Source organism: Choloepus didactylus, chromosome 27 (genome assembly GCF_015220235.1).
Source record: "Choloepus didactylus isolate mChoDid1 chromosome 27, mChoDid1.pri, whole genome shotgun sequence".
Taxonomy (NCBI): Eukaryota; Metazoa; Chordata; class Mammalia; order Pilosa; family Megalonychidae; genus Choloepus; species Choloepus didactylus.
In genome coordinates, this window is record NC_051333.1 from 6,927,045 (window position 1) to 6,952,769 (window position 25,725).

At 56.0% G+C, this 25,725-nt stretch overlaps 1 protein-coding gene across 1 annotated transcript; it reads right to left on the bottom strand.

Annotated features, from left to right (window-relative positions):
- Nucleotides 1–76: 76 nt before the first annotated feature.
- On the bottom strand, nt 77–25,321 carry MYBPC2 (myosin binding protein C2). Its single transcript, XM_037819464.1, is given in 28 exon segments — nt 77–236; nt 1,228–1,414; nt 2,912–3,048; nt 3,224–3,383; nt 4,111–4,250; nt 4,380–4,575; nt 4,663–4,751; nt 4,889–5,056; nt 7,389–7,523; nt 7,965–8,153; nt 8,587–8,691; nt 8,782–8,941; nt 9,907–10,046; nt 10,571–10,600; nt 10,912–11,018; nt 12,732–12,897; nt 14,694–14,866; nt 16,068–16,173; nt 16,256–16,380; nt 17,820–17,952; nt 18,187–18,380; nt 20,466–20,525; nt 20,686–20,734; nt 21,104–21,221; nt 21,576–21,724; nt 22,195–22,281; nt 22,761–22,850; nt 24,387–25,321. Coding segments are annotated over 28 exon segments (3,564 nt in total). The 5' UTR covers nt 24,550–25,321; the 3' UTR covers nt 77–228.
- Between the last annotated feature and the right edge of the window lie 404 nt (nt 25,322–25,725).

The following is a 25,725-nucleotide window of genomic DNA, read 5'->3' on the forward strand; positions in this document are numbered from 1 at the left end:
GTGTCTGTTCTGGTCGCCGCTCCGCCAGGGCCGCCCCGTTCCCAACCCCAACCCGACTTCCCCCAGCAGACGGAAGTGGAACCACAGATTCAAGGACAGACGCCAGAGTCCGAAGCAAGGCTCTTATGTTCTCAGCGAGAGCTCCAGGGAACAAAACACCGTCCCGGAGGTCAGGGACTGGGTGAAGACTCAGCGGCACCGTCGTGGCACGTGGAGGACAGAGTTCCACTACGGCACTGTGGGGGGAGACGGGAGAGGGTGGCCACGGGAACAAGTCCTCCTCGATCCTGTGTCCTCGCCACTCTCCCCACCCCCTGCCCACCATGAGTCCACACCCCAGCTTCGGGGTGCCTGAGATGACTATGATTTTGAACCCCAAACTGGGACGTTCTGATCAGGGGTTTCTAACCTGTCCCTGGGACCCTGAAGTCTTGATATTTTCGAGCTGATTCAATCATTGATCAGGGGACAGGAGAATATTAAGATTGGGTCCACCTGGGAGATCAGTGACTTAGAACGGCCGGCACTAAGGCTTGGCGATGGTCACGAATGGCCTTTGCTAAGGGTCTGTGGCCACTTGTGTCCCCTGGGCTGTTGTGAGGGTCAGAAGCCACCATCGGGGAGGGTTCCAGAAGTCCACCTTCACGTCAGCTTCCTTGGAGGAGCCTTGGTTAGTGGCCTCCTGGCTGAGCCTCGAAGGGCTGACGTCAAGCTGGAGTGGACGCCGAGGAAGAGGAGGGGAGGGGAGGGCTCCAGGTGGGAGCAGAATCAAGGCCCGGGGACAGGAGACAGCCTGGCGGGTCTGCCCACCTGCCGCCAGCTCAGTGTGCCTGGAGCACCGAGTGTGCGGGCACAGGAGACGGGGCAGGGCTGGGGGGGCAGGGGCCAGAGGTGCTGTGGCTGCAGTGCTGGGAAAGGCCTGTTTTCTGGGCTCCCACTGTCCCACCATCCACGTTCGTGTCAACTCCAAGCCCACATCCCCCCTTGCAGGTCCACGCAGGGTGTCTGTCCCTCTTTCACCTCTTTCTGGCCTCGGGCTCCTTTGGGGAAACCACCTCTGTCTTCTCCTGCCCTCTCCCCGACTCCCACGCTGCCTTGTGCCCCCTCATTTGAACCCCATCACCCTGCAGCGGCCCCGTCTGCCTGCACCCGCCTCCCCCTCCCCTCCTGGAGGGCCGGGGCCCATGCACAGCTTGGCGAGCAGGCAGCGGGCACCTGCACCCTCACCTCGGACCTCCAGCTGGCACTCGGCCAGCACCTCCCCCAGCTCGTTGACAGCCCGGCACGAGTAGGTCCCGGCGTCGAAGGGTGAGGGGCGGCGGATGTTCAGCGTCAGGACCCCCTGGTGGTTGGTTATCAGGAACCTGGGATCTTCGCGGATTTCCACTTGGTTCTTCATCCAGAACACTTTGGGCTGTTGAGGGGAGCAGGCGAGGAGGCCGCGTCAGAGAGGGCGATGCAAAATGGAGCACCAGAGGCAGATTTGGGTTCTCATCTTAGCCCTGCCACCTCCTGGCTCCACGACTTCTCCTCTCTGACCCTCAGTCTCCTCTTCTGTGAAGGCGGATTGATAACCCCTGGTTCACCGTGGAGTGGGGTGGGCTCCCACTGTGCCCTGCTCCAACCACACTGGCCTCTGCACTGTTCCTCAAGCAGACCCGACGGGCTCCTGCCTCAGGACCTTTGCGCTGGCTGTTCCCACTTGTCCCACTACTCTTCCTTCCTGTTTCCCAATCAGCGCCTGCCTCGCCTTCGGGTCTCAGCTCACGTGTCCCTCCTGGACCCCTCGGCTGGGACGGGAACGCTGTTTGACACCCTCATCACTGTGCTCTGCTGCACACGCACCACCACATTTAAGTCTTTATTATCTGTGTGACTTTTGATGTCAGTTTCCCCAACATAGACTTCTTGTCCAATTCATCTAACGCTTGGAAAGCCTCTGAAAATGCTTGTGGAAAGAATAAACTGGATGGATGAATGAAAGACATACATAAGTAAACAGTGAATGAACAAACCGAGAAAATGAATGGATGGGCAAGTGAGTAAGTCAGCGGAAGGAATGAACGAGTGGAGTTAGTGAATAAAGCAAGTAGAGGGAGCTGGAGGGGACGAAACGAATGAATCACAATATACCTAAAGGGGCTCAAGCTCAAAACTCTGCATCAAGATCAGGGCTGGGCTCACTTGTCTTGCAAAAGGCCAGCGGTAAGTATTTTGAGTTTTGTGGGCCCTTTGGTTTCTGTCACAGTGACTCAGCTTGGCCCCCCGTGGCACAAAAGCAGCCCTGGACAAGAGGCGGTGAGCAGGCGGGGCCAAGCGCCAGCACAGCTTTATGGAGGAGAGCAGGTGGTGGCTGGATGTCTGCCATGGGCCGGAGTTTGCCAAGCCCTGGTCTAGCTGAGTCACTGGAGCTCCAGGTGGCAAATGTCCACGTCCCCAAATACCCATCTAGAAACTGAGGTGGGGCAGGTAGACGCCCCTCGTGGCGGTTGATGGTGGACAGGATAAGAGAATGAACACTCAGCTCAAGTGGGGAAGTCACACCTTCATCTACATATTTACCTCATCCATTTATACACTCAATCTCATCTTTCCACAAACATTTGCAGAGCTCGCACCTGGCAATCACAGGGCAGACAAATGGCAAGAAGCCAGAGAGTGATCATCGAGTCCTGGGCTCTGGCCAGGGAAGGAGAGAACGGGGGAGGCAGAAAGGCGGGTTCTAGCTGGACAAGGAAAGCGAGCGGCCTGCTCGGAGTGGCAGAAGCGGGGGGAAGCAAGCAAAGGCCACGAAACGGAGAACATGGATAGGAAGAGCTGGCGTGGTGGGAAGTGGCTTTATCTTGTTGGAGGTTTCCCTCCCTGCTTCCCCGCGTGCACACACAGATCTCAGCCCCCCACCCCCTGGCACCTTTGGGTGGCCTCTGACAGCGCAGTTGAGGGCAGCAGAATATCCAGCCACGACCGCCCTGTCTATTAGAGGCGTCAGGAACTTGGGAGGTGACTGGAAGTCATGCTCCTTGTAGTCAAGTGGTTTGAAGGTGATTCCTGGGCGAGAGGTGATACACCTGGAGGATATCACCTCGCATGCCCCCCAGCCCCAAAACCGGAACAAGCCCACCCACCTGCCCCAGTGCCGGTGCCTCTGGCTTTGGGTGCAGGGGACGCGGCAGAGGGTCAGGGCTGCAGCCGGCTGGCTGGGTGGGCTGGGCCCGGGGCTCACCTGTCTTGAGGATCCGGGCCATGTTCTTGGAGATGCCCGGCGAGTCGCAGAGCCCACAGATGTTCTCGCTGAAGATGCGGAAGTAGTACTCGTTGCCCACGATGAGGTCGGGCACCGTGCAGCGTGTGGGGCGGTTGTGTTCGAAGACGTTGAACCACTCCTAGGAGAGACCCAGGGCCGGCTTGAGGGGCCGCAGACCCCAGGGAGGCCGGGCGTGAGCTGCACACACGGGTGCACCCGTCACACTCAGCAGCACGGGGCCCAGGCGCCGAAGGGGGAAGCCACGGGCCCACCGCGTGAGGGACGGACACGCACAACAGGACTTGCCACGCCGTGGTGCCTTCCTCAGCCGTGAAAAAAGGAGAGGCACTCTGACATGTGCTATGACCTGGAGGAAGCCTGAAGACTTTGCACGAGTGAGAGAAGCCGGGCACAAAAGCCCACGCGATGTATGTTTCCACTTAAACGAATCGTCCAGAACAGATCAATTCGTAGAGGCGTTAACACGGCTGAGTGGTTGCCACCGGCTGCGGGGAGGCGTTGGTAACAGGGCTTCCTTTTCAGGAAATGTTTCGAAATTGGAGGGAGGTGGTGGTTGCAAATCATCGTGAATGTACCAAACGTCCTCAATTGTACACTTTAAAATGGCTAACGGCTAATTTTACCTTACATGAATTTGATGTCGATTTAGAAAGAAGAGAAGAGAAACCCCACCAGGCTCCAATCTCAGCCGAAAGCCTTCCTGCTGGGCCAGCCCACTCTCCCAGTCTCTCTCCAGGCCTCGGTTTCCCCAGCCGTGGGAAGGGAGTGGCAGCACCCCCTCTTCCCAGCTCACCACCTTTGCACCCCGTCCCCCCACCAGCCCCGGGCCCCCCTGGGTGTCTCACCATGGTTTTCTTGTCAGCTTTCTGGACTAAATACCTGGTGACCTCGCTGTTCCCGTCATCCCTGGGGGGCTGCCACTCCACCAGGGCGTTGGTGCCCCACACCTCCTTCACCATCACGTTCTCCGGGGGCCCTGCCTTTTCTGGGAAGGGGGCACAGGCTAGCGCAAGGGTCCCTCACCGTCCACCTCCCCCATCTCCCCTCCCCCCCACCACGCGCCCGCCCCTCGCTCCTGGCCCCGCCCCCAGCCTCCCCCCTCCGCCGGGCGCACCCACGACGCGGATGTGGATGCTGGCGGTGTCCTTGGTGTTCTCGATCTGCACGCTCAGCTCGTACTCGCCGGAGTCGGCGCGCTCCGCGTGGCGCACGAACAGCACCGTGTGGAAGTCGCTGGTGCGCACGTGCGCGCGGGAGGCGTCCAGCGGGGCCCCGCCCTTGGTCCACACCACCTGGGGCCGCGGCTTCCCCTGCGGACCCCGCGGTGGGGGGTGGGGGGAGCGTCAGCCGCGGGCGCCCCTCGCCCTGACACCCCCCCACCCCCCCCGGCCCCGTACCTGGAAGGGGATCACGAGGTTGAGCTGCTCGCCCACCCTGCGGATGTAGGTCTGGCGGAGATGGCGTGGGAGGCGGATCTTGGGGTGCTCTGAGGGTCGAGGGGGCGGACGACGTGGGAGGGATGGAGACCAGCCCCAGTGAGGACAGCAGAGAGGGCAGCTCAGGGCACACCCACTGGGTCCTCAGGCTAGCAAGGCCAGGGGTCACGGGTCAGAGGTCACTCACCCATAATCTCTCGGACAGTGACGGGATGGGCCAGGGTGGCCGGCTCGCTGCGGCCCGCGATGTTGACCCCCACCACCCGGAAGAGGACCTTCGCTCCTGTCGGCAGATCCTTGACGGTGAAGCCGCAGCGCTCCACCAGCTGGGTGTTGGCTGGGATCCAGTCCTCTGCTGCAGACAGAGCAGCAGGGCTGGTGGCTCTTGGAACCTTCCCCCAGCCCCTCTGCACACCCTCACCTCACCGCCCTCCTGTGGCTTGGGCCTGGCCGCTGTGACAGCAGCAGCAGCGAGTAACTGAGCACTTCCAACCACCACAGTCTAAGAGTGTCCCTAGTATTGGCTCAATTCAAGCCTCCACCTGAAGTTATCCCCATTTCAGGGGCAAGGATATTGAGGCCCAGAGAGGTTAAGGAACTTGCCAAGGTCACACAGCTAGGAAGCAGTGGAAACCCGGGTCTGTCCGACTCCAGAAAGCTCTGAAGCTCTCTTCTTCTGCTAAAGTTGGGACAGAGTAATGGGGAATGTGGCTCTGTCCAAAGCACAGGAGAAGGGGCAAGCCTCCAGTGTGTCTGGGAGGGGACTGGGGTCGCCATTAGAGACAGTTCTTCCAATTTCCTGCTCCTTCGTTACTTGCCTTTCTGCCTTGGCTTTATCGCCATGGGTTGGTGAACAACCAACAACCAACCGAATAAATTCTAACAAGCTTTGCTCTAAAATATGGGGGAGGCTCTGGCACAGGTAGGAATGAGGTAAGAGAAAGAAGGAAGAGCTGAGAAGAGTTCAGCCATCCACTCGTTTACATGCACTACACAGTCAGTAATTGTTGTACCCTGTCGAGATGGGAACTGCCTTCGCCATTTTTAGATAAAGAAACTGAGGCTCAAAGGCTTGCCCAAGTTCACAAGGTTGGGAAGTGTTGGGGTGGGATTGGAACCCACATCTGTCTGGCTTTAAAGCCTGGGATAAGGTGCTGAGATGATCTGTGCTCATGTGTGTCTTCTACTGAGATGACCACATCAGAGATTATCTCTGGGCCTGGTAGGGAGTCAGTGTTCAATAAACATTTGTTCAGTGGAAGATGGAGAGCTGGATGGATGGAAGAATGGATGGATGGATGGATGGATGGATGAATGAATGGGTGGATGGACATAGACTGTTAGGCAGATGGTTGGACGGTCATATGGATGGATGGACGGACAGATGGATGAATGAGTGAATGGACAGAGATTGTTAGGCAGATGGTTAGATGGTCATATGGAAGGATGTATGGATGGGTGGATGGCCATAGATTGTTGGAAGTGGCATGAGTGGATGGATGAACGGAAAGAAAGATGGAAGGAAGGAAGGGAGCGAGGAAGAAAGAACAGTGGTGAAGAGATAGATATAAGCAGTCACAAAAGGACAAATATTGTATGATCTCACTAACAGGAACTAAAAATAATGAGCCAATGCACAGAGTTAATATCTAGAATATAAATTACCAGAAGACAGAAAGAGGGTAGAGAATGGGGAGCTGATGCTTAATTTATGCAGAATGTTTAATAAGGTTGATTATAAGTGTTTGGAAATAGATAGAGGTGGTGATAGCACGTTATTGTGAGTATAATCAACAGCGCTGAATTGTGTGTGTGACTGTGGTTGAAGGAGGAAGTTTAGGGTCGTGTATGTCACTAGAAGAGCTAGAGGATAAAACATGGGACTGTGTAACACAGTGAACCCTGCTGCAGATGTTGAAGGTGGTTGAGGACAAATATAACAATGTTTTTCCATGAACTAGAACAAATGTCTGTCACTATTACAAGATGTTAATAATAGGGCAGTATATGGGGAAAAATACACTTAATGCAAATTATGGACCATAGTTAACAGTAATATTATAATATTCTTCCATCAATTGTAACAAAAGTACCTGACCAGTGCTAAGTGTCTGTAATAGGGAAGTATAGGGGTGTGGACCTTTTCTTTCTGGAGCAATGAAAATGTTCTAAAATTACTTGTGGTGATGAAAGCACAACTCTGTGATTATAGTGAGAACCACTGATTGCACACATTGGATAGACTGTATGAAGTGCATTGAAAAATACTGCTTTTTTAAAAAAAGAGATAGATACATGGATGAAAAAATATTACTGAATGGATGATCCAAAAGATTTTAAGATGGACGGAGAGATGAAAAGATGGATGGTTGACTAGGGAGGCAGGTGGAAGGAAGGGAAAGGGAGGAAAGAGAGAGAAAGAGATAAAAAAAAGGAAAAGGAAGGAAGGAACGCAGATGGATGGACAGATGGATGGAAGGAAGGAAGATGGGTGGTAGATGAGTAGATGGATAGATAAAAAGGCACTGCTGGGTGGAGGATGGGGAAGGAGGAGGGAGGGAGGGAGGCTGGTCCCCGGGGGCCTGGCCTGACCCGTCCCGTCTCGGGGCTTCACGCAGGTTCCGACAGAGCACGAGGACAGCACTGACAGCCCTCGGTCAGTGCCCAGGTGGGTCGGGGTCACTCACAGCCCTCCAGGCAGTACTCCACCAGGTACCCGTCGATGCCGCCTGCCCCAATGCTGTTCGGAGGCCTCCACTTGAGTGTGGTGGTGGTGTCAGTCACGTGCTCCACGGTCAGGTGCAGGGGTTCACTCGTGGGGGCTGTAAGGATCCAGGGAAACGGGGTGTGGGGGTAAGTGAGGGGTCAGGACTCAGCGGGGAGGGGCAGGGGTCCGAGTTGGAGTCACCGGTCAGGAAACGGAACAACATGGTGGGCCAGGGGCCAGTGAGCAAGGGAGGATCGTCGAGGGTCATCAGAGCAACAAAATATCTGGGGACAGTGAGGTCTCCAAGGCAGGGACAGGTGTCAGTGTGGCAGTCGGAGGTCAGCGAGGGATGCCGGTGTCAGCAGGGTCCGGGGTCACAGAGATCGGTGGTTCGTGTGCTGGGTTGGGAAGAGACCGAGACGATGGGTGGGGTTGGGAGCGCTTGTGTCAGGGCGTTGGGTGAGAAGGAAAGGAAGTCGGCCGTCTACAGGGTCAGAAGTCACGGCGTGAGTCAGGGACCGGTGGGGGAGTCCGCGAGGGGCCTGTGAGGCGTCACCGATAGGCATGAAGGGCTTGGTGTTGAGGCTGGGCTGGGAAACGCCGATGGCATTCACGGCGAAGACCCGCATCTCGTAGAGGACGCCTTCGATCATCTTGGTGGACTCGTAGGTCGTCTCTGTGAAGACGTCGAAGTTCAGCTTCATCCAGCGCTGAGAGCCTTTCTTCTTCCGCTCCAGGAGGTACCCTGGGGGCTCCCCGGAGAGAGGAGCAGGTGGTCACGGAGAGATCGTGGGATTACAGGTCAGGTGGGTTGGTGACGGGCACATCAGAAGGATCCTACGACCCAGAGAAGACTGAGGCCATGAATCCTGGGTTGGTCTCGGAGGTCACAGAGCAGCCAGAGGTCACCAATCATAGGGTTAGGAATCAAGAGGGGTCACTGGCCATGAATTAGGGAATCAAGATTCACAAAATCCCAGGCCACTGGCCAAAGTGAGAAGACCCAGGTCCTTGGGAGGCAAAGAATGATGCAGAAGACAAAAGGGATTGTGAAGTGTCCATTATGGAAAATCAGGACCCAAAGGAAGGTCATGGGGATCCTAAGGATTCTAGGAGGCCAGGAAATCAGAGGCTAGAGGAGGTCACAAGTCATGAGGACCCTGGCTCATGGCACTCACCGGTGACTGGTTGGCCCCCGTCATACTTGGGTGGCTCCCAGACAAGTATGGCCCAATCCTCTCCAACTAAGGTGACCCGCACAACTTCTGGGGGATCTGGGACATCTGGCGGGGGGACAGGGGAGTTAGGGAGCCCCTCACGGCCTCAGGAAACCACCCCCAGCTCAGCCCCCCATCCCAGCACTCTCCACTCACCCACAACCCGCACGAAGATGGAGGCCACGTCCTCGCCAAGAGGGTTGGTGACTTTGATGGTGTAGCGGCCCTCATCCACTCGTTCGGCACTCTCGATCACAAAGTTGCTGGACTCCGCCCGCTGCTCGATGCGGGTCCTGCCCTCTGTGGTCGTAAACACCTGGACCCAGCAAGCAGCAGCCTCACTCGCCATCTTCTCCCCCAACCATCCCCTGCTCACAATTCTCCAACGGCTCCTATCACCACTCAACATTCAGGGTGTGGACGTTGTCCTCGAGGCCCTGTGGGTCTAGCCCCAGCCTCTTCATTGCTTCCTACTGCCCTCCTCACCCTCCAAGCACCATCCTTAATTGGAAACACCAGGCCGTCTTGCTCCCAAGCCTTTGCAAGCCTCTTCCCTGTGCATACAACTCCCTGACCCACTTCTACTGCTATACTCTTATTCATCCTTTAGGACCCACCCGGAAGTCACCTCTTCCAGGAAGCATTCTTGGATGCCCCCAGCTGAAAGTGATGGCTCCAGATGGCTGGATTCTCATAGCTTTTGGTACCTCCCTTTATCTCAGCCCTGATCACCCTAGACTGTGACTGTTTAGACAAGGGTCTGTCTGTCTCCAAGACTGAAGGTTCCTGGAGGGCAGGGTTGGGTGACTCATGGGTGTAGCCCCAAAGCTCAGCACAAAGCCTGACATGGAGGAAGCCTTTGGGGGTGTCTACTGAGTGGATGAATGAATAACGATTGAGTCAAGTATACCCATTTTATGGAAGGAGAAACAAGCCAGAGAAGAGAATAAGAATTGAACAGCCCCAGGGTTTGCGGCATTCAAGTTAAAATATGTATTGGACAGACAGATGGATGGACGCATGGATGGATGGATGAATTACTGAGTCGGAAGATGGCTGGATTGATTAATCAATGGATGGATGAATGGAGGGACAATCCACCATGCGCTAGGCTCTGTACTAGATATTGGACAAATATAATTTCCATTTTCAAAATAACCCTCTGAAGAAGGAATCATCATCCTTATTTTACAGAGGATGAAGCTGAGGCTCAGAAAGGGAAAGCAAGTTGCCTAACGTCACCCAGCAGAGCCGGGAGGGAGAAGGACTCAGGGCATGTACCTCGTCTTCCTTCAGCCAGGTGGCGGTGGGCGGGGGCTCCCCCGTGATGGACACGTCCAGTCGCACCTTGTTTCCAGCCACAACCACAACTGAATTCTCGGAGGTTTTCCCTGAGCAGTCCAGGTGGATCTTTGGTGGCTCTGGTGGCAGAGAAGACACCCTGGGGGGCTTAAGGGTGGGCAGCGGGGCACTCCCATCCACCACCAGGGGACCCCCTAGAAGCTGGGTTCCAACAGCCACAGGGACCCCAGAGCCCATACAAAGGCCCTCCTCCCTCAGACCCAGGGGTCCGGGCCCCCAGCCCCCTCCTCCCTCAGACCCAGGGGTCCGGGCCCCCAGCCCCTCCTCCCTCAGACCCAGGGGCCCGGGCCCCCAGCCCCCTCCTCCCTCAGACCCAGGGGTCCGGGCCCCCAGCCCCTCCTCCCTCAGACCCAGGGGCCCGGGCCCCCAGCCCCCTCCTCCCTCAGACCCAGGGGTCCGGGCCCCCAGCCCCTCCTCCCTCAGACCCAGGGGCCCGGGCCCCCAGCCCCCTCCTCCCTCAGACCCAGGGGTCCGGGCCCCCAGCCCCTCCTCCCTCAGACCCAGGAGCCCGGGCCCCCAGCCCCTCCTCCCTCAGACCCGGGGGTCCAGGCCCCAGCTTACCCAGGCAGGCCTTGCTCCTCACCTTGCTTGGGTACGTACTCCACCTTAATTTCTGGAGGGCAAAGAAGACTGGGAGGTTAGGTCTAAATCCAGGAAGCCCCTCACCACCACCGCCACAGTCCAGAGGCAGAGTCCTGGGAACTGGGGTCCCGGGGTGGGTTCAGGGCCGTGGACTGTTCCCACACCCACTTCTCCCCTGTGCTCTCCCTTCAGCATGTGTGACGCTCTCTCCCTCATCTTCCCATCACACTCCATCCTCCCCAAACAGGTAGAGAAACTTAGCCCTAAAGGGAGCAGCCAGGGGCCTGGGGCCAGGGGAGGGGGAGCCCAAGCCTCCTGGGGGGGAAAGAAAGGCATCTTCACCCAGGAAGTTGAGCTTGGCCTACAGAGACAGGGCATAGCCATCGGGCACAAACATGTAGTCTCCCTCATCTTCGGGGCGGACGTCATTGATCACCAGTTTGTGGAACCTAAAGGGTTGGGGGAGCGGGTGAGGGGTCAGCACAGAGCTGGACTGCCCCCAGCACCTGCCCTCAGTGCCACCCTGAAAACCCTCAACCCAGTCTCCATACCCACCATTTTTACTCTGGGCTTTGGGACGCTATCGCTCTGCTCTGCTCCTTCCCAGCTGTGTGACCTCAGGCAAGTTACTTAACCTCTCTGGGCCTCGAGTTTCCTCATCTGTAAGATGGGGATGCTAGAAGCTATTCAGAGTCTGATGAGGAAGAAATATATACAAAGCATTTGGACCAGTGCCTGGCATATAGTAAGTGTCAATGGATGTTAGCTTCTCTCCTTCTTCTATTATTATTATTATTGTTTGTTGTTGTCATTGTTGTTATCATCATCCACAGTCAGGGTTGTGGTAAGAGCATGGACCCTGGACCCAGATTGCCTGGGTTCAAATCTCAGCTCGACCACTTACTGTGTGACCTTGGGCAAATTACTTAACCTCTCTAGGCCTCAGTTTCTTTCATCCCAAAAAAAGGAATAATGATTACAACCTACAGCATAGTGGCTGTAAAGTACTTAGAAAGACACCTGGCAGATAGTAAGCACTCCAGAAGTGTCAGGATTGATTATCAACATCACTAAATCCGCCAGTGGGCATGGTTCCTCACAGAGAACACAGAGAGAGCTTATTGTGAAACACACTGGGGCACAGTCTCCCACTGGAGTCACAGTGGCCCTCTGTGCATTCTGCAGATGACCTGGTGTTTGACTCGGTTGTCCACCTGCTACCTGTTGAGTCTAGCCTCCTGCAAATACGGCCCTCAGATTTCCCCCTGTTTGCATCCATGCCCCTTGCAATGAAACCTTGCAGTCTATTTCCCCACCCCTTGAATCTGGCTCTGTGACTCGCTCTTCCCAGTTGAATGTTGAGAAAGTGACATTGGGACAGTCTCCAGCCTCAGCCTCAAGAGGCCATGTGCTCCTGAGGTCCCATGGGAACACACTGTGCCAGTCTGGATGTGTTATGGACCCCAGAATGCCATTATCTTTGATGCAATCTTGTGGAAGCAGACTGTATTAGTGTTGATTAGGTTGGAACCTATTAATTGAGTGTTTCCATGGAGATGTGACTCAATCAACTGTGGGCAAGAACTTTGATTGGATAATTTCCATGGAGGTGTTACCCCACCCATTCAGGGTGGGTCTGAATTAAATCACTGGAACCGTATAAACGAGCTGACAAACAGAAGGAGTTTAGAGCAACTGAGAGAGACATTTTGAAGAGAAGCTGCAGCTAAGAGAGGACAAAACACCCCAAGAGCAACGCTTTGGAAAACACCATTTTGAAACACAACTGGGAGCAAGCAGATGCCAGCCATGTGCCTTCCCAGCTAACAGAGGTTTTCCAGATGCCAATGGCCTTTCTCCAGTGAAGCATCAGCAAACCGGAACATACACCAAGGCTAGCTCACCGGAAGGATGAGAAGCCATATGGTCAGAGAAGGGACAGCCCAGTTGTCCAGGGCAAGATCCCAAGTGAGCCCAGGAAAGAGCTGCAAAGCCACCGCTCAGCCATCCCTCGAGCCTTGAGCAAGGCCACCCTGGATCAGCCAGCCACCCGCCAACCCACCGACTCATGATTACGACTCATGCTCGTTCTTCCTAACCGCTCAATTTGGGGTTGTTTTGTTATGCAGCCACAGCTAACTGATACACACGCCCTGCCTCACCTCCCCTGGTGGGAGATGGTGATCCTCTTGCTCGGCCGCACCTCGACCCCATTCTTGTACCACTTGCCCGTCACCTTCTCGTCAGACACCTCGCACTTGAACACAGCCTGTTCCGAGGCCTTCACCGTCAGATCTGCGATGCCCTGCAGGACCTCCAGCGGCTTCTCTGGAAGGGGAGGGGAGCAGAGGAGGCCATCACAAGGCCAGGCGGTCAGCAAGGGAAGGGAACACTCTGCCCTGGCCACTTCACTTATGCCTCTTCATCCCTCAAACCTCGGCTCGATTGCCTCCTCCAAGAAGTCGTCTCTGACCTCCCGAGCCAATTATCCCCTATTTAACAGCACCGTTCCAGGCACTGGGAACACAGCCATCAACCAAACTGAAAAAAATCACCTTGCCTCGCTTGCTGGTGGGAAACAGTCTGGAAACAAGTAAACAACAAGAGGGAGAGTTGAGCCTGACGGAAGGCAGTCGGAGGGCTTCGGGGGTCTTTGTTAGGACTTTGTTTTGAGGAAGTGTGCCAAGCAAAGAGATGGGGTCTGGTTTCCATTTTTTAATTTTTTATATATGTTTAAACAAAACAGTGCATTCACATGGCTTAAAGACAAAACGACAAAAGGTTCTAGATTTAGCAGGAAAATCTCCCACCGTCCAATTCCAGTCATCTAGAACCCCTCCCCAAAGGCCAAATCTGCCCAGGCTGTGGCTTTAAAAACAAACATACCCACATGCTTGTTCCTTCCTTCCTCCCTCCCTCCTCCCTCTCTTCGTCCCTTATACATATAATAGCATATTTACTTTTTCATCTAACATATCTTGGAAATCCTTCCATATCGTAAATTAAAGCAATTCCCTTTTTTTTTTTTTTAATGGCTGCAGGTGGATATTCCATAATTTATTTGGCTATGAATAAATTGGGCTATTTTTTTTTAACTTTTTATTTTGAAATAATTATAGACACCCAAGACTTTGCAAAAATAGTTCCTAGACATCTTCTTGACCAAAAGAAGGATACGAAATTAAACAAAATAAAGCTTCAGTGGCTGAGAGATTCCAAATGGACCCAAGAGGTCACTCTGGAGGGCATTCTTATGTACTATATAGATAACCCTTTAAGGTTTTAATGCATTGGAATAGTTAGAAGTAAATACCTGAAATTATCAAACTGCAACACAGTAGCCTGGACTCTTGAAGACAACTGTATAGCAATGTAGCTTACAAGGGGTGACAGTGCGATTGTGAAAACCTTGTGGATCGTACTCCCTTTATCCAGTGTATGGATGGATAAGTAGAAAAATGGGGACAAAAAAAATAAATAAAAAATAGGGTGGGAGGGGGGATGATTTGGGTGTTCTTTTTTACTTTTATTTTTTTATTCTTATTTTCACTTTTTCTGGTGCAAGGAAAATGTTCAAAAAATAGATTGGGGTGATGAATGCACAACTATATGGTGGTACTGTGAACAATTGATTGTACATCATGGATGACTGCATGGTATGTGAATATATCTCAATAAAATTGGATTTAAAAAAATAGCTCCTTGATCCCCCAGTGGTGTCATCCTACAGAACCGGAGTCCAACATCTGGATCAGGAAACGGACACCGGTGTAATATAACTAGTCTGCAGACCTCCTTCAATGTCACTGTCTGACCTACGTTTTACAAGGACCACTCTGGCAGGGGTAGGGGTCGGGGTGGGGTGTAGACCCAGAGCAGCCCATGAGGGGTCTACTTCAAGGGTCCGAGCGAGAGGGGATGCGGCCCTGGGCGGGGTGGGGCAGTGGAGATGGGGCGTGTGGTCCGGTGCGGGATGTACTCTGCAGGTGGAGCCAGCGGGATTTGCTGGTGGATTTTGAATGGAGGGTGCGAAGGAAAGAGTAGGGACCCTCCAAGACAGGGGCCTCAGCAACTTGGAGCTGTGAGGAGAAGCGTGTGCAGCCATGCACCCGGAGACCCCTCACCTTCCACAATGAGCTCGGCCTCACACTGGCCGCCACTGGTGATGACCTGGTAGCGACCCCTGTCCTCCTGGGTCACTTCGGAGTAGATAAGAATATGGCACTTCCCATCCTTCTTGAGGCTGTACGATGCCTGGTAGGACTTCTCCCGGGCCAGCTCCACCCCGTCCTTCATCCTGGGTGGAGGGGATGGAACAGGCGGGAGTGAGGGGCCAGCACAGACCTGAGGGGCAGTCAGGGGCCAGAGAGAGAGGGTCCTGTGTGGGGGTCATGGGAGGGAGGAGAGATAAAGGGTCGCAGAGGCATTCTGAGTGGTGGGCAGAACCTGGGATGGGGGTGAGGGAGTGGCCAGGAATAGATAAAGAGGAGGAGGGGTTAACCAGTGGAGGTCCAGGCCATAGGGAGACGCCTCAAGGCTGGAGTTGGAGGTTATGGGGAGAGGTCATGGGGGGCACTGAGGGAGCCCTAGCGTCTCGGAGAGGTGCCCTTTGTAAATGATGCAGCCCCTGCCTGGAACGCTTCCCTTTCAGTTCTCTTACACCTCTTCATCATTGAAATCTCAGCTCAACTGTCACCTCCTCCAGGAAGTCTCCCTTGACCTCCTGGGTCCATTCCCCCTATTCCAAGCTGTCACAGCATCAGTTGCTGCTCCTTTGAAACAGAAACACTTGTCAAAATGGAACTTTCACATTTGTTTGTGTGATTCCTTGACTAATGCCTGTCTCTATCTCCTATTCACTCCCCACCCCAACCTAGTTATCAGATTAATAATTCCATGAGGACGGGTACCATGTTGATATTTTTTCTCCTCATTATATTTCCAATAAATAGGAGGGTAGTGCACAGAACAGATGTTCAATAAATATTTGTTGGATGGGTGAACAAATGTATGAGTGGATGGATGGATGGATGGATGGATGGGTGGATGGGTGGATGGATGGGTGGGTGGATGGGTGGATGGATGGGTGGGTGGGTGGGTGGGCGGATGGATGGATGGATGGGTAGAATGAAGACATGCATGGATATTTGGGTGTTAACATGTGGGATGGGCCAAAGGACAGATTGGTTGGATGGAAGGATAAATAGATGAATGGATGGATGAATAAATGATTGAAAGAATCAGTGAAACAGCAGAGATCAGGAAAAGGAGCCTGAAGAGGTATCACAGGTCAAAGGAATGGATAGAGGTCAGACATTCTAGAAAGAGGTGATGGGTGAAAAACAGGATTTATAAAAAAAGACTAAGGTCTCCTGGGGACTACTAAATGAAGGTCAGAAATTTCCAAGAAAGATCACAGGGTGTCCTGTAAAATATCAAGGCCGAGGCAAAGAAGCTGTGGACACCTGTCCGGAGATCAGATTTCAAGAGTCACTTACCACATGACTTGGGCCCCCTCTTCTGACACTTCCACTACCATCTCCACCTGGTCACCCACATACACCTGCTGGTCCTCGAGGGTTTTGATAATCAGAACTGGAGGTTCTGTGAGGTCGGGCAACAAGAGGTTTCAGGAACCCCTCCGGAGGCCTGCCCCCCCCAGCCCAGGCCCAAATCCTGGCCTCACCTTTGACAAAGAGCTCAGTGAAACACTTCTCATCTTTGATGGCCACCTCATAAGCAGCATCATCCGCCAACGTGCACTTGTTGATGGTGAGAATTCGCTTCTTACCAACATTCTCAAACACGTACCTGTGCAAAAGTCTCCCCTCAGCCCAGGGCATGGAGAAGCAGCCTCGCCCCAGGGTAGCTCCACCCACCAGTTCCTGGGGCAAGTCAGTCCCTCTCAGAGCCAATTATACCAGAGGAGCTAGATGGTCCACCCAGAGTGGAAATGCTAACTGTCCAGTGGTATCCATTCTCTCCTTGTAGGCAATGGCCTGCAGCTTCTCTGTAGGACAACTACGTTTCCCAGCAGCCCTTGCAGCTGGCACGACCCCAGAACTAAGTTTGGGCCAATGGAAAGTGAGTGGAAGCGACAGGTGTAACTTCTAGGTCATCTCCAGCTTTGAGACAAGTTGCTTGCTGGGGACTTCTCTCCTTTGCTCTCCCCACCAGCTGGAACACAGATGTGCCCATGACCCAGCTTCAACCATGCAGGTGAGGAGAAGCTGCAGAAGATGATGTAGCAAAAATATGGAGAAGACCTGGATTGCTGAATGTGTTAGAAGAGAGCTGGCCCAGCAGCCTGGGTCCACCAGAAATATACTTTTCTCTAACTTAAAGTAATATATTTTGAGGGCTCTTTGTCATAGCAACTTAACCTATACCTTAACTAACCTATTTTCTTTTTATCAAAATACGCTCATTATGGAAAATTTAGAAAACACAGCCAAGGAAAAAAAATGAGAAAATAAAATCTATCCATAAGTATCCCATATACATTTTGGTCTTTGTCTTTCCAACCTTGCGTATATTTAATTTTTTAAAATACCAATGCAGATTAACCCTTTTGAGGCAAAAAAATGGGAAATATGCTTCTGTCACATAATAATCTTGAGCAGCTTCTCATGTTAATTTCAAAATATCTTTATATCATTATTTATTATTATTACTAAAAGTCTTTGAAAAAAAAAAGTCTTTGGAATTGTACATTTTTTGGTTGTTTTCCTCTTTTTTTTTTTTTTGCTATGATAGCAAGTGCTTCAGAGAACATTCTTGAAGCTAAATATGTCCACACAAGTTAATTCCCTGTCTTGGAGGGTCCCTACTCTTTCCTTCGCTAAATATCTGGAATTGCACAAATCCAAAAGCTTTTGGAGATCTGGTTTATTCCCACCAGCATTTGTGTACCCATATCCCTGTCTTCTCCAGCACTGGGTTTGATCATTTTGTAAAGTCTTTGCCCATTTTGAAAGGCAGAAAAGCTATTGTTTTGCTGTTCTAATTTGCTTTTTGTTGCTGTTTCTTAGTGTTTGCAAGGTTGAGCGTGTACTCCATAGCTGAGTGGGCACTTGGGTTTCTTCTCAGCTGAAGTCTGGTTCCTCATCGTCTTGGTCTTTGTCTCCTGGTTGCCTTTTCTGCTTTTCAGATGGGTGTGGGAGTGCCTTTTCTGGGGTAAGAGTGGCCTTGTTTCTGGGCGCTCTCTCTGGGACCCAGGATCTCCCCCTCCAGGGACCACCCCCACATACTTGCTACTTGGTTTGATCTCCTGGCCATTCTTGAACCACTTGAGGGGAAGGTCTGGGTCACTGATCTCCACCACCAACTTGATTTTGTTGCCTTTGTCCACTTGGTAGGCTGGATCCAGCTTCTTCGTGAAGGCTGGAGATGGGGGGACATGGAAGGGGTGGAGGTGAGATTCCCACTGTCCCGGTCATCCTCGGAGGTGCCAGGTCTCCCACCCCAGAGGGCAAGGTGAGGACCTTCCAGGGACTCGGAGGTCCCCGAAGGAAGAGCTGTGACCCTCAGGCTGGGCTACCCCCACCCAGGATGGGTGCGAGGGGCAAACATCAGGTCCCCACGTGCTGGGCCCGCCCCCCTTGGCCCGGCGCTGACCTGCACTCTTCTTCACCTCCACCTTGGCCTTCTTGAGCCGCTTCAGCATGCCACGGAGGTCAGTGATGCCGTACTGGAAGGCGATCTTCTCGTACTCACTCTTCTTTGCCCCTTTCAGGAGCTCCCAGATCTCAGGAGGGATGCCCAGGTCGTCATCATCTTTCTTTTTCTTCTTCTCCTCCTCGACCACCTTCCTGGGGGCAGGGGGAGCCGGCCGGGGCTGCCCGTGGGTGAGGAGGCCCGGGGTCCGCTCTGCCCTCTTCACGCCCTCACCGTGGACGAGCCCGGGTCGCTCTCTCTGGGCCTGTTTGTTTCCCCTTGTTCTCCCCCGGCCAGACCCTCGCCCCAGCCTCCTCCCTGGCCTCCTGGTCTCAGTCTTTTCCCTTGCAGCCCCCTCGGGCCCCCTCGGGATATTTCTGACACCCACATCAGATGCCATACCCTTCCCTGTTCAGAACATGCTCAGCGGCTGACCTTTGCCCCCAGGAAGCAGAGTCCCACCTGCGCGTGCATCACCCTCCCACAACCATCGGAACCTAGCTGCTTGCCTTTTCCTGAATACTCTGGCCTCCTGCCTGCCTCTCAGCATGCTTTATGCAAAAAGTTTTCCTGCCTGCATGGTCCCTCCCTGCCTTCTCTTCCCGAGGAGCTCCTCTTCATCCTACAGAACCCAGTGCCAAAGTTCCCTTCTCCGTGATGCATGCCCTGTCCTTCCGTGCTGCTGCTCTTGCTCTGGGCTTTATCAGCCCCTCTGGGACACTCTCTCTCTGGATCACTTGGGGTGGTCTCTGTCTGTGTCGTGTCTGCTGGATCAGACCCATCTACCCAAAGCAACATGTGACTCAACATCTGGGACACAGTCAAACTTCTCTCTCTCACCTAATTTCAGCCAAAGCCAGGTAGGCAGGAGGCCTCAGAAGATGACTGATTAGTGAGAAAGTGAATGAATGGATGAATGGAAAGAAGGAAGGGAAGGGAACAAATGCAGTATGGATGAGTGGGTGAATGTGGGGTCGTATGAACATCTGGACTGATGGACAGAGCAGTGGGTGGGTGGACTGATAAATAGATGGGTAGGAGAAAGTGGGTAGAAGTGTTCTACAAGTGGGTGGGTCAACAGGCAGATGGGTCAGTAGATGGGTGGGTAGCTAGGTGGATGGGTTAGTGGGGGACGGGTGGATGGCTTGGTGAATAATGGCTGGATGGGTAATGGGGTTGATATGTTGGTTGGAGGCGGTTGGGTAGGTGATTGGCTGAGTGGAGACAGAGATGAGTCTATTAGTGAATGGTGGTGTTGGAGATGTGGTCACGGAGATAGATGTATGGGTAAAGGATGGATAGGTGGACCAGTAGATAATGAATATATGAGTGAGTGGACACGCATTATGTTGAACCATAGGAAACTGCCATCATTGAACCATTTTGACCTACAGAACAGCAGTTTCACATAGTTCAGTCTAACAGAGTGTCTGGGGGGACGGGTGTGTCCTTGGAGAAGAGGAGCTGACAGAGGCATGCCTGGCCACGTGGGTGGTGGTGGGTGGGCAGATGGGGTGTTGGGCTCAATTGGGGGAGTGAGCAGAGAGCAGGCGGATGTGCAGGTGGGAGGGCGGATGGATGGTAGACGGACGGATGGTGGAGAGCTGGGTAGATGGCTGCCGAGATAACTGGGGAAGTGACTGGGCAAATGAGTGGACAGAACAGGGGATGGAGGATGAATGGATGGGTCAATAAACGGGTGACTGGATGTCTGGGCAGATAGGTAGACGGACAGGTGGGAGTATGGCGGGTAGCTGAATGGATATGTGAGTAGATGGGTGAGCAAATGGGCAAATCGGTTGGTGCATGGATAGGAAGATGGTTGGATGGAGGAGTGGATGGATTTGTGGGTAGGTAGATGGACAACTGGATTTATGGATGGGTGGGTGGGTGGGTAAAGAGGTGGATGAGTAAGCGAATTAAGTCCGAGTGGATGTGAGGATGGGTTAAAGTGTGGGTATGTAGGGGACTAAGTGGGCAAATGGCGGATTGGATGGGGGTGTAATACAGGTATATGTGGATGGGTGGATGGGGGGATGGATGGGTGGTCGAGTGGGTTGGTGGGTTTGGTGGGCCAAAGATGGATGGAAGGAGGAGGGAGCAGACTTTTGAGCAGGGAGTCAGGGATGGCAATGGGGAAGCAATGGGGGCAGTGGGATGTCCGAACTTGACCTTACCCACCAACCTCCTCCTCCTTGAGCCCCCGTGCCCCCTCCCTTTGCCAGGCAGGGCAGGCTCACCTCTTCTTCAACAGGCCGCTGAAATCCAGCTCACCCGCGTCTTCCGACTTCACTTCACCTCTGTAGCCATTGAGAGAGGTATGCACCCCACCGAGGGCCTTTCCCCCGAGTCATCCCAGGGTCCCCACTCTTTGCCTTCCCCAACCTCCCTTCTCCCATATCTCTCCCACATCTTCCCACATCGGAGCTCCCCCTCTCCCCAGGGCCCAGGGTCACATACGCACGCCTGAAGCTTTCCAGACTCTGCCCAGAGACATCCTGCTGGGGTGCTGGGGAGAGAAGAGGGGGGGATGGGGCGTGAGCTGGGGGCAAGGCCTGCTCTAAGACCAAGGGTGCCCCTCAGGCCTGCTCCACCTCCCCCAGGCCCCACTATCCCTCAAGCTGGGCACCCCACTTCATATAACCCACCTCCTCAGCCTTCGCATGTGCACCCCCAAATCCTGAGCTCTCAGCTGCTGGCTTGCTCCTTGTACAGCCATGCTCTAAGCTGGGATGCTGTGTTTCCCAAATCTGAACACCTTGTCCCCTTCTCCATTAACCTGTGCCCCCTCTTCTTAATCTGTGTAGCCCCCCCCACCTGGCTGTACATCCACTTCCCCCCCAGATCCAAACCCTCCCTCCCATCCTTGCCTGCGCACCCTCCACGTCGATGTGGAAGCCACAGCTGTCGCAGGTGTCCTTGGCTTTGACTTCGAGGCGGTAATCCCCACTGTCGCCCAGGACCAACTTCTCAATCTGCAGCTCCACAGTGTAAACCTGGGGGCCAGGGCCAGGGGTCCGGGTGTAGGTGAGTGCCCCTCAGCACCAATCCTGCTCCCCAGCACCCACGTCACGGGGCTCTGCCTGCGTCCCACAGGACGGGAGAGTGGGGAGAGAACTGGGCACCAGTGGGCAGCTCGGTCTCCCGACCACACCTGGATGATCCTGGACAACCCCCACCCTGTCCCCGGAACCTTTCTGGGAATGTGCACAACTCCCCACAAGTGCACCCTGCCTCACCCAACATCCTCCCCTCCAGCCCAGCACCGTCCCCAGGCAACAGGCTGCTGACCACGAGGCCCCGACACCTCCAGCCCTGGCCTGCAGCCCCGTGTCCCATGGGGGCCTCACATTGCTGGCAGGGTCGTGCAACTCCTTCAAGGAGAAGCGGGCCCCACTCTGGCTGCCCAGCTCCAGCCACTTCCCCTTGAACCACTTGATGGTTGGCTTGTCTGGCAGCTCCTTCCCTTTCACCTTGGCCACGATTACCACACTTTTCCCTGGGGGAAGCTGGGAGTCAGGGACCAGCAGATCCTCCAAAGGAAGATGGAGGAGTCCAACCCCCAGCCCCTCCTCCCCCAGACCCGGGGGTCCAGGCCCCCAGCCCCTCCTCCCTCAGACCCAGGGGTTCAGGCCCCCAGCCCCTCTTCCCTCAGACCCGTGGGTCCAGGCCCCAGCCCCCTCCTCCCTCAGACCCGGGGGTCCAGGCCCCCAACCCCTCCTCCCTCAGACCCAGGGGTCCAGGCCCCCAGCCCCTCCTCCCTCAGACCCAGGGGTTCAGGCTCCCAGCCCCTCTTCCCTCAGACCCGGGGGTCCAGGCCCCAGCCCCCTCCTCCCTCAGACCCGGGGGTCCAGGCCCCCAGCCCCTCCTCCCCCAGACCCAGGGGTCCAGGGCCCCAGCCCCCTCCTCCCTTGGACCGGAGTCCTGACACCCACCCTCTCCCCTGGCCACCCCCCAGACTCCTCTCACCAGTCTCCACAGAGGCAGAGTCCGGCTTCTTGAGGAAAACACCAGTAGGCTCCTCCACCGTGGGGGTCTTCTCCTCAGGTGGGGCTTCTGCTCAGGAGACAGGGTTACCGAGTATGAGGCAGGTTGGGGAGGGGGCATCAGGCCAATTTGGGGTAGGAGCCTAGAGCCAGCAAGGGACCCTCAGTTCATAAGCAAACATCAGGTGTCAGCCAGGTGCAGCCTGACGGTGCAGGCTCGGCTCCCTCTGGGCCTCAGTGTCCCCATCTGGGAACTGGAGGTGGGGGAGGCGGCGCGGGGGGGGGGAGACACTGCAAGGCCCTGAATGGGCCCCCCGGGGCCAGCGGGTCTCACGGGGACAGGGGTGTTCTGAGTTGGGCAGCGCCTGGGGGGTCAGTCAGCCGGGTGGGGCTGGGCGCGGTCGGGGGTCTCTGAGAGCCACGGGGAGGCTGGGAGCAAGGTAGGGGCAGCTCAGCTCGGGGCCATGTGGCGACGGACGAGAGAGAGGATAAGGGGGCAGGAGGACACGAGGTGCAGGTTGTGCTCAGCCCGAGGAGCACCAGTCTCACCTTTGGGCGGCTCGGCAGGGGCCTCCTTAGAGGGGGCCTCCTTGGGAGGTTCTTTGGGGGCATCTTTGCCTTTGGGGGCCTTTTTGGCCGCTGTGAGGTGGGAGAGATGTCAACAGTTAGGCACGTCCTCACGGCGCTCCTCTCCCAGGACCCGGGAGTCCCCGCCCAGCCCCCTCCTCCTCAACACAGAAGTCTCCGCCCCCTCCCTCCAGCCAGGAGTCCCCGCCCCCAGCCCCTCCTCAGACCCAGGAGACTCCGCCCCCAGACCCTCCTCCCTCAGTACCGGGAGTCCCCGCCCCCAGCCCCTCCTCAGACCCAGGAGACTCCGCCCCCACACCCTCCTCCCTCAGTACCAGGAGTCCCCGCCCCCAGCCCCTCCTCAGACCCAGGAGACTCCGCCCCCCAGACCCTCCTCCCTCAGTACCGGGAGTCCCCGCCCCCAGCCCCTCCTCAGACCCAGGAGACTCCGCCCCCACACCCTCCTCCCTCAGTACCAGGAGTCCCCGCCCCCAGCCCCTCCTCAGACCCAGGAGACTCCGCCCCCACACCCTCCTCCCTCAGTACCAGGAGTCCCCGCCCCCAGCCCCTCCTCAGACCCAGGAGACTCCGCCCCCACACCCTCCTCCCTAAGTACCAGGAGTCCCCGCCCCCAGCCCCTCCTCAGACCCAGGAGACTCCGCCCCCATACCCTCCTCCCTCAGTACCAGGAGTCTCCGCCCCCAGAACCCTCCTCCAGCCGGGAGTCCCCGCCCTCAGCCCCCGCCCTCAACCCAGGAGTCCCCGCCCCCAGCCCCTCCTCAGACCCAGGAGACTCCGCCCCCAGCCCCTCCCCCTTCGGTACCAGGAGTCTCCGCCGCCTACCCCTCCTCAGACCCAGGAGTCCCGGCTCCCATCCCAGGTGTAATTTCAACTGTAAGCTGAGAGTCTGGGATCAGGTTCCCCTGACCCCAGGCAAGCCAGGCCCCATCCTCCCAGGCCACCAGATTGACCTTTTGGGGCTTGGGGGTATAATTAGCTCTTCCCCTGGGCTGGAAACCGGACACCCCATGCTGACCACAGCACCTTAGACCGGCTCTGCCCGCTGCCTGGCTGGTCGGGGGCCAGGAGACTGGACACCCAGGGGGCTTTCTGGGGGCTGGGGCACCCGTGTTCCCCTCCTAAAAAGACCCCATCTCCATATAAAGAAGTACCCCCAGACCCATTCAAAAGAGGGTCTCCAAACTCCACATAAAGAAAGGACCACTGGCTACTCTACAAAGAAGGCCTCCTAATTCTACCTGTGGCGGCCCCCAATGCCCACAGCAGGAGGGTCCCCATCTTTACCCAGAAAAGAGCATGCCTCATCATGTGGAGGGGAACCCCTCTCTCGGTACACACGGGGACCCCAATTCTTCCCAAAGCTCATGGAACGGCCCTGATCCCTACCCAGGTGACCCCTCCCAGATGTAGAAGGACCCCAGTCACTACAGGAAGACAGACTCCTCTGTCTATATGCACAACCCCATCCCCATTAAGAAAAAGATTCCCCGATTCCCAGAGAATCCCCGTCTGCACCAACACCTGGCCCCCCAATTCTCTGAAGAGAAGGGCATCCCCTCCCCCATGGGAAGGGGTCCTGACGACCACCTGGTTTCGCCTCCGGCATGTCGGCGGAAGGCTCCCGCTCCTCGGCCGGCAGCTGAGTCCCGCTAGGCCCTGGGGAGGATGGGCTGGTCCCCAGGGGAGGCCCTTTAAGGAGGCCCAAGACTCCCAGGAGGCCCCGGGAGGATCTGCCCTCGGCCCCCCACATTCCACCTGCATGTTCTAAAGGGCGAGAAATAACAGCTGGACAAAGAGACGTGGCTGAATGCCAGGTCCCTAGGGAGGAGAGGCTGGGGTCCAAATTCTTGGGTACTGAGTAAGGAGAAGGATGAGGGCCTGGCGGCCGGGTCCAAGCAGGAGGGCAAGAAGGGGCTGGGGGGTCTAAAGCGGGTAAGGGCTGGAGCCGGAACTCTGCCCTGCGGTGGTGGGAAGGCAGGGTCTAGAAAGCCATTCTTAGCATCAGCGAGTCAGGAGATTTCCGGAAACCAGAGCCGGGAGGGAGGGTCTGGTTCCCCAGCCAGGGCAGGGCGGCTGAGGAGCGGCGACCGAGGCGCTGGGCTCTGGGCTCCGGGGTCCGCCCTGGGGCGTGGGCAGGCCCGAAGGCCCGGGGTCCGAAGCCCCTCCTGGGACCTCGCGGGGGGCCCTTTCCCGGAGCGGGAGCGGCGGGCATCGGACGCGGGGGAGGAGGAGGGAGGGTGTCCCCGCGTGGACGGGGGTGGGCGGAGGCCGGGAAGGCCCTGGAGGGCTGCCCGGACGTTGGCGCCCTTCCCGGCAGGGGTCCTGTGGCTTTCTGAATGGGGGTGGTGGCTGGACGCGGGGGGGTCGGGGGAGGGGACTGGGTGAGGGCGGGACTCATGGAGACCAGGTGCCGTGGGAGGAGGGCGAGGTGGGCGTGAGAGGGAGAGGAAGGGGGCGGGCAGTAGTAACGCAGCCCGAGGGACCCGGGGTGAGGGAAGACGAGTCCCTCCTCTTTTTCTTCCTGTCCGCCCCTCCCACCCTCCCGCTTCCCTTTTGCCAAAACCCCCTAAGAGCCGGAAGGTTCCCCGCCTCCCGGGAGCGCCTAACCAACCCGGCCGCGGCAGTCCTGTGACGTCACGAGTTGCCAGGCAGACTGCCACGCTGATCCCGCGAAGTCAGAGGCTGTGCCAGGTGTGGCAGCGCTGTCACCTGGAGCCTCGAGTCTCGCCCCCCCCAGGCCGAGGGCTCAGAAAGACCAGTCAGAGACCCAGAGGGGGACCGAGACGCGGAGGGAGGAAAGCAGAGACCCAGAGGGCGCGGGGCAGGGACCAAAGGGAAGTAGAGATGGGAGGAGGCTAGGGAATAGCTCCAATTGGCAGGAAGAGAGGAAGACACAACGATTAAACCGACCCCGGTGTCTCATCTC